We start from the raw sequence: 8,432 nt of genomic DNA on the forward strand, positions 1-8,432 counted from the left end.
AAAAAAAAAAAAAAAAAAAAAAAAAAAAAAAAAAAAAAAAAAAAAAAAAAATTAAAAAATTAAAAAAATTAAAAAAGTGAAACTCGCCACCCGTAAACAAGCATGATAATCAGAAAAGGAAGGATATTACAAAAGCCAAGAGAAACTGCCTTCCAGGATCACTACTGGCTTCTCGGATGCCAAATCAAAGAACAATCAATTTTGAATTCTTATCTTACTTGCCTTTTCCTCAATATTTTATTTTTTTCTTATTTTAAAATAGTTTCAGACTTAAACTAATTCAGTAACTGTCAAATTTGGGTGTGCATAAAAATTGCCCAAACCATCTTCAATTCTAAATTCCATTCAATCAGTGCAGGCCCGCTTGCATAGAACACGGTTTGCTTCAAAGAAATCAGTCCAGTATCTTAACTGGAAGATGGGGAATCCGTAGGAGCCCTCAGAAGCACAGCCTTCATTGTGTGACAGCCATGTGAACTGCCAAAAAGTCGTAGCTTTTTTTTTTTTTGAGATAGGGTCTCGCTCTGTCGCCCAGGCTGGAGTGCAGTGGTGGTATCTCGGCTCACTGCAACTTCCGCCTCCCAGGTTCAAGTGACTAATGCCTCAGCCTCCTGAGCAGCTGGAATTACAGGGTTGCACCACCACACTCAGCTAATTTTTGTATTTTTAGCAGAGAAGAGGTTTCGCCATGTTGGCCAGGTGGTCTTGAACTCCTGGCCTCAAGTGATCCGCCGACCTCGGCCTCCCAAAGAGCTAGAATTACCGGCATGAGCCCCTGCGCCCAGCCAGCTACAGTAACATTTTTTGCCAACTAAATTTATTTAACATACTTAGCATCTAAAACTTGTTTGTGTATATAGTGTTACAAGATTCAAATTAACATAAGCAATTTTTCAAGCTTACCAAGAATTTCACTGCTCAGAAAAATAATATCCTTAAATTGTGGTGTGTCTACTGTAATCCACAAAATTGAGGAAATATGCAATATGCAAAATGCTAACCCTCTGTTTCTATCCCAAAACAAACATTACATTCTGTATATTAACATCATTTTTTTAATCCCACTAAAACCAAGATACAATCATTCAGTCGCCTGAGGTGCTATACACGGAAAGACCCAGAGAGTTTAAAACGGGGCAAACCATCCCAAGTCACACGAATACCACTAATAAGGAAGAAAGCCTACAGCTAATTTAGGTTTAGCAGCTATACCTGTTAGTCCTTTTCACTCTTTTTCTCCAAAGAATCAATAAGGAAATTGACCAATTTCCACAGAAAAAAAGAAAACAGCAAAATTACCATCTGTGGGGGTGGGGGGGATCAATTTACTAAATTACTTAGCAATACTGAACTATATCATCATTAGAAAATGGAGAAAAATCAAGTATCTCCTAAGCTCCTGGCCCACTTTTCCTACCACCCACCGAGTAACGGTCTAGCAGCATTTCAAACACACACTTCAAGCCTGAACCCCACACCTCCCTGCCCCAGACCTACCCACCAATCACATCCATTAACTCCTATCCCCTATCTTGGCTGAAGGCCTCTCCCACTCAACTCCCAAGTTAGAAACCTAGGAGTTAACCCTTCATCTCTATATGCAGGCAGGTCATTAAAGCATGTCAACTATATATTGACAAATGTCACCCAATCCTACCCCTGTATTGTACTGGAATTCAGGCCATCACCACCTCTCCCCTGAAGTCAACAACCCACTAACATGTCTGGCAGTACCTTCACGGGACAGGCACCTTTCCTCCTCTTCCATTCCCCACACCCGGAGCATATTACCTTTTCCTTGCTTCGTATCTCCACCATACTACACTGAATACTTCTAGCACTGAACATCTTATTTTTAGTCCTCTGTTCACTTGTCTGCCTGTCTGTGAATTCTAAGCTCTTGAAGAAGGGGCCACTTTTGGTTACTCCAGTATCCTCAGTGGCTGGTACAGGTACACAGAGACAAATTTGTAACCGTTTACTGAATATGTCAAAGTTCATTCTCCACATTGCTGCCACATTTTTCTTTTCCTTTTTATTTTTGAGACAGAGTCTTGTTCTGTCTCCCAGGCTGGAGTACAGTGGCACCATCTCTGCTCACAGCAACCTCCGCCTCTGGGGCTCAAGCTATTCTCCTGCCTCAGCTTCCTGAGCAATTGGGATTACAGGTGTGCGCCACCACAAAACGGCTAATTTTTGTATTTTTAGTAGAGACAGGGTTTCACCATGTTGGCCAGGCTGGTCTTAAACTCCTGACCTCAAGTGATCTGCCCACCTCAGCCTCCCAAAGTGCTGGGACTATAGGCGTGAGCCACCGCGCCCAGCCTGCTGCCACATTTCTTTCACCCAAAGCAAATCTAACCGGGTTCTCTGGTTAGATGCCTACAACAGCCATCTGAGAAGCTGTCCCTTCACAGTCTGGCCCCAACTCTTCTTCACTCCAGCTCGTCCTCTGGCACTGTGACTACACTACATTCACTGTTCCCAGAGCACATTTTCAGGCCCGTGTATACTACATACTACAGTTTGTGCACAGAATCTCTTTCACAAGATTTTCCCTCTGTCTAAAACATTCTGTATTTTTCAGGCCCTGCTCACAAATCATCTCTTCCTCAAATTTTCTCATGAAGAATAAACTTCTCCCCCTGGGTTACCTATGCACAGTTAATACAGCTTTTTTTTTGGTCCCTATTCTACACACTACTCTTACTACAATTTTTGCGTTTGCTCCCACTAGCAAGTCAGATTGTTGTGGGAACCTCCTGCACCAGGAGAGCCGCAGTACCTTACACACTGACTGCCTCAAGTCATGTGACAGGGCTCGAGGTTTTCCACTGTTTGAAAACTGGCTCTGCCACCTTTCACCTGTGCAGTTCGGGACAAGTCGTTATGAGGCTTCCCCGAGTCTCACTTCCTCTTACGAAAAATTATCATCTCTATTTGGAAAGTTATTGTGACGATCTCAGCTTATGAAATTATGTATGTGAAGCACCCACCACAGGGTACGATGCTGGCCTTTTATTAACTGTAAGTGACAGATAAAAATGCGCCGGAGTAACGAAGCGGGGGGAAGAGGCTGCCCAAAGGATGAATTAAGGAGAATCAGTTCAGTCCCACCCACAGTTGCTGGGTGCCTACTACGTACTGCACCAGAGGTGCAAGGACATACACATCAAAGGACGAACGAAGCACAGTCCCTGCCCACAGGAAAAGTAAACTGCCAGATGACAAAGGTTCACCGAGGAGTTTTTGGGGTAAACCTATGGTCCCCTCCACACAAGGAGCTTTTCAAGGGCAGTGGTTCTCAACAAGGCGATGTTGTTCACCAGAGGGCATTTTGCGTTGCCACAAATGGGGAACAGGTGCGACCGGCACCCAGCAGGTGGAGGCCAGGGATGCTGCTAACGAGCCTCCGACGCACGGACAGCCCCCACCACAAGGAATCTTCAGCAGCAGAGCGCCCAAGTCAAGAAGCCCTCTCTACATACCAGCCCGACGGCACTGCGCCGGGTCCCCGCCCACACCAGCCACCGGGAGCGGACTTCCGGCGGGTGGACCCACGGCGCTGCCCGAGGCGCAGCGGACCTGACTCCAACCCCGATCCCGGGAGCTCGACCCCGGGAGTGCGACCCAGGGGACACCGAGCCCCTGCAGCCCCGCGGGCACCAGCGCGCTGGGTCTCCTTATCCCTGACCGGAGCCTCCCTCCCGCCCCGCCGGGTGCTAAGGCCGCGCCAGTGAGAGACGGACCCGGCGTCCACACACAGGCCCATGGTAGGTTCTCACTCACTATTTCTCTGCTTTGGCGAGGTGTTCCAGCCCCTCGTTTATCTTCTGAGCCGCCATCTCCACAGTCAGGTCTCTGACGCGGAGAGACGCTGCGCCTACCTCTTCCTCGGGCGCCAAGAATCCGCCCAAATAGGCGTGGGAACGCCGAGGAGGAAGCTGGTGCGGCGCGACAGTCGGGCGGCTACGGAGGGCCGGAGGGCCCAAGCCTCTGCGGCAAAGCGGGGCTGGGAACCGACCGGGGCGCCCCGCAAAGAGACATCGCGCAGGCGCAGCGCGTCAAGGCTGGCCCCACCCAGGACATGTAGCGCAGGCGCGGTGAGATACTGAGGGGGTGTATTCTTTCATTCAGTATTTGCAGGGCACTTAATATGTGTCAGGCACTGTGCTAGACGCGGGAAAATCGGCAGACAAAAACTCCCGCCCTCTTGAAGTCTTGCTTTCTCATTGTTGTGAAACTGTGGATCCTGTTTGTAGGGTTAATTGGCCTTATAATTGATTACATCTGAAGTTTCTCTGTATCACAGATAGAATAGTATTCATCCATCTATCCATTCTGCCTTTTGGGTATTAATCGTATGTCAATCAAGAAACGAAACAGACTTGTAAGCCCTGATTACTGTCAAATAATCCGTGCCCGGCGCAAATAATCGCTCTAATATTTCAAGCCGTGATAAGTGCTCTAAATGGGAAGTTGAGGGATCTAAAGTCGCGTACAGTGGTCTGGTAAAAATAGTAACCAGTAATACAGTTGGCTCCATTCGTAATTCATGGTGATTTCAATATCCACATGGATGATTCCTGCAATATCTATACAGCCTCTCAGCTTCCAACCTCCTGTGATCTTTCCCACACCAGCGCAGCCACACATTCCTGGTATCACACTATTGACTTTACTCATAACTGTGTGCCCTCCGTAGTGTCAGTTTCAAGCAGCTCACTTTACATTCCCTTTCCATTCCAGCTCATGCCTCTTAGTGCCAGTAATTACTTACCTTCATCAGATTCCTCACCTTTCCCTATCGCTCTGCTCTTAGACTTCCCTCTTTTCCCAGCATAAATTCATGTCCCATCATCTTAGTGCATATACTCTCAACGGCCTTGGCTCCCTCTCCCTCCTTTCTCCCAGCCAGGAAAAACCCCAACTCTCCCACCTACTCTGGAACTCCTCTTGAGCAAGTAAATTTGACTGGAAAAAACAAAAGAGCATGCTAACATTACTCATTTTAATGATCATAAACATCAAGACGACCTTTGGTGCTGCTGAGCAACTCTCCCACTTTTCCATGGTCAAATCACTCACCCACTCATTGGAGGGCTGTTCGCACCTTCCTTCTCAAAACTCCTACACAATCGCTGCTTGCCTGCCAACTCTCACTTCTCGTTGAATAGAAAAAAACAATTTGAAGAGCTCTTCCCTTTGGCCTCACCACACAATCTATTGCCAATCAATATTTTGCCTTTTCTCTCATGACAATGGGTGAACTGGCTTTGGACTTTTTCTCTGTCTATCCTCACTTTCTCATTTAGTACCCACACACAAGACCCCTCTTCATTTGGTTGTCTAGGAAGGCAGCAGAATTTCAAGAGAGTGAAAGTGGAAACTTCAGGCTTCGTAAGGCCTGGATGCCCACTGCACATTACTTCTGCCACCATTTATTGATGAAAACAAGTCACAAGGCAAGTTCAGATTCAAGAGGTAGGAAAATAGAGGAGTGTAAAGTACTGTGGCCATGACTTCCAATTCACCACAACTTTGGGATGACTGATTAAATGTAAAAGGACTGTTACCAGTGGAAAGCCTTATGTTTTCAAGTGAATTTAGATTTATTAACCACCCAATGCCATCACCCTCTAAAACCATTGAAAGTGCCCAGAAAGTTTTCTAAAGGATCTACACCAAAAGCCTATAGCCTTGTCCACATTCTCCCTTATTTATTCATTCATTATTGAATTATTATTTACTGAATGCCCACTCTGCACAAGACACTAAGCCTACACACCTAGGACCCAATTGTTGAGCAAGAGACATAATGCCTGCCTTCATTGCATTCGTGATCTGTGAGCGGATATAATATTTAACTTAATTTTATTTTGGCATCAACAAAGAAAGAATGGGGGGAAAAAAACCCCATGATAGTGATATAGCAGTTATTAAGAAATACTTTTTAGGCACATAGTAAGGGTAAAAATTCTCAGTGGAAATTTTCCTGCTATAAGAAATAACCCCCGAACCATCTCTGTTCTAACAGAAAAGGCAGCTTGAAGGGCCAGTCCCACAAGCTTTGATATGCAAATGTCAGCCATTAGAAACTGGGTTCACTCTCCCGTCATCTCTTCCTTGTCATCAGGTGTACCAAGTGTCGTGGCCACCTCCAGACAACACCATGTGTTCAGAACATCACGGTGACCCGCATTTGCATATTAAAGGGCTAAGGTGGGAGGGCCAGGTTTTTCGAGAGCTGTGTAAATGACACACCTGATCAAACCAATCCCCTGGACCCTATGCAAACCAGACACCGCCTCCTCCAGGATCCCAATATAAGCAACCACTTTTCCACCGCACACTGGGTTTTCTCTTCGTTTGAATCCTCCCTATCTCTGTCTCTGTATGGGGGAGCTGTTTTCTTCTTCCCTCCTTCTTTCTTGCCTGTTAAACTTTTTGCTCCTTAAAACTATTCCACGTGTCCGTGTTGTTAATCCTATCAGCATGAGACCAAGAACCCTGGTGTTCCTCCAGTCACTGGAGCTATATCAATAGCCATTGGTATTCAAGGGTTCTATGTTTCCAAGAACCCTTGACCAAGGAAGCCGTGATAAGTGTGTGCTAACCTGCTTTCACAGTAAAGGGGAGAAGAAGAGGGAGAATGGGCACAGTAAAGGTGTGATACAAATGTCCCCACTTTCTTCCCCCTCCCCTTCTCTTCCTACAATAAAATTGAGGTGGGAGTTGAGCAAGGGGAATTTAAACTGAGAAGCCCGCTTAGAAGAGCTGAGAATGGAAAGCATGGACCAAATGATGACAGACTAAGACATGTAGTTTTCCAAGCTAGATTCGATAGTGTAACTCAAGCCTTGGTGACCCATAAACGTAATCCTTGTTATCACAGCAGCTACCACCAGAACCTCAGCAAAAGTTGTCTTTGTGACTTCAACTTACCTCTTGCCTCTTCTAAGCCTCTTTAGGCACTTAATGTCTTCCCTCACCCACACCATCAACATACAGACTAGCTGGCTGCTGGCCCAAGTGACTCCATCTGAGCCAATCCCCTCCTCTAGTTCTAGAAACCCTTTTTTCTTTATTCCGCCTCAATAAAAATGTGCATTCCCGAGTGAGCTACTTGTTTTGGATGTGACTAAAATGAATCACATCAAAGTGTGAATGAGGCTTCAAATAGAGCTTGCAAACCCCATTCCTTCTCTCATGGTGGGCTTAAGTCTCTGAGAGTTCTTTGAGCCTGCCGCCCCAGGTTCCTTGTCTACATAAACCTGCTTCCTTCCCCTAGCCTAGTCTGCTGCCAGGAAGCAAAATTCTTGGACCTACCTCCCACAGCTGAATGTTCCAGTCAAATAAAAGGTCTTTGTCATTTCTTGGAGAGAGGGTTTGATTGGTCAAATGAGCTCTATTTCAAATCAGGAATCATAAATAAGGAAGCATAAGAGCTCCTATATCACTAAGTTTTGTTTGTTTGTTTAATTGCTAGTACCTTGACAGTGTTATTTGACTCTTTTCCCCCACAAATATGCTGTTATGTTATACAAGAGATACACTTCTGAGACCTAGCCCACGAGGTTAGCCATGAATCATGAAATTATTTCTCTGGGAAAATATATTCTGAGTTATAAATAACAAATGTACAAAAAACCTTTGGAAAAAATTCTGCTATCGTTTGACAGTTCCTTTCATCAGAATAGGATTTTAGAAGATTGTTCTTGGCTTTTGTTCCGATAAAACTAATAGAAGCCGTTATGATCTGTATTTTTTTTCCCGGTTAAGTATTAATGAATGTGCTGACTTTTAAAAATCACCACTGAATCTTTATGAGATTATATGGAGAATTCATTCCCCAGATTCCTGTGTCCAATGCCTGCTTAGCAGCTCCACATAGACATGTAAAATGTCACACATAACCTGTTCACATCTGAGCTCCTGACGCTCCCACACCTGCTCTACCTTCAGGCTCAGCCATGTGGGTTCATGGCAGCTTCACCCTCTCCTTGGCCAAACACTTAGAGTCATGCTCCTCTGCTCTTTCCCTCACACACCACATGCAATCTATAGGAAATTCTGTTGACTTTGCCTCCAAAAAGTGCCCAGGGGCAACCTCATCTCCTGGTCTCCCTGTCCACAGCCACCGCGTGGTCTGTGAGTCGCCATCGTCTGTGACTGCACTTGCCATCTGTGTTCAGAACCTAGCACAGTGTCACTTCCAGAGCAGAACCCAGTCAATTTTGGTTGAAAGTCCTGTGTCGTGATGGAAGAAGAGGAAGAAGCATTTGGACACAAGTCTGGCTGTGGCTCTTCTTCAAGGTAATTTCTTTTCTTTTTTTTTCCTTTCCTTTCCTTTCCTTTCCTTTCCTTTCTTTTCCTTTCCTTTCCTTTCCTTTCCTTCCCTTCCCTTCCCTCCCCTCCCCTCCCCTCCCCTC

At 45.6% G+C, this 8,432-nt stretch overlaps 1 protein-coding gene and 1 long non-coding RNA gene across 7 annotated transcripts in view; one reads left to right on the plus strand and one right to left on the minus strand.

Moving 5' to 3' along the window:
• Nucleotides 1-4,089, minus strand: part of NAPG (NSF attachment protein gamma) — a 26,584-nt gene extending 22,495 nt beyond the window's left edge. For both annotated transcript variants that reach the window (XM_017868811.1, XM_017868812.1), the window contains exon 1: nucleotides 3,790-4,089. In XM_017868811.1, coding sequence (XP_017724300.1) covers nucleotides 3,790-3,845 — 56 coding nt within the window. In that variant the 5' untranslated portion in view covers nucleotides 3,846-4,089. The remainder of the gene's footprint in view (nucleotides 1-3,789) is intronic.
• LOC108527491 (uncharacterized) overlaps nucleotides 3,199-8,432 on the plus strand; it is a 54,563-nt gene continuing 49,329 nt past the window's right edge. For 4 of the 5 annotated variants that reach the window (XR_001884824.1, XR_001884821.1, XR_001884823.1 and 1 more), the window contains exons 1-2: nucleotides 3,199-3,773; nucleotides 8,138-8,316. This is a non-coding gene — a long non-coding RNA (uncharacterized LOC108527491). The remainder of the gene's footprint in view (nucleotides 3,774-8,137; nucleotides 8,317-8,432) is intronic. The other variant, XR_001884822.1, reaches the window with a different exon arrangement.

Source organism: Rhinopithecus bieti, unplaced genomic scaffold, assembly GCF_001698545.2.
Source record: "Rhinopithecus bieti isolate Rb0 unplaced genomic scaffold, ASM169854v2 scaffold_4654, whole genome shotgun sequence".
In the NCBI taxonomy this organism is placed as follows: Eukaryota; Metazoa; Chordata; class Mammalia; order Primates; family Cercopithecidae; genus Rhinopithecus; species Rhinopithecus bieti.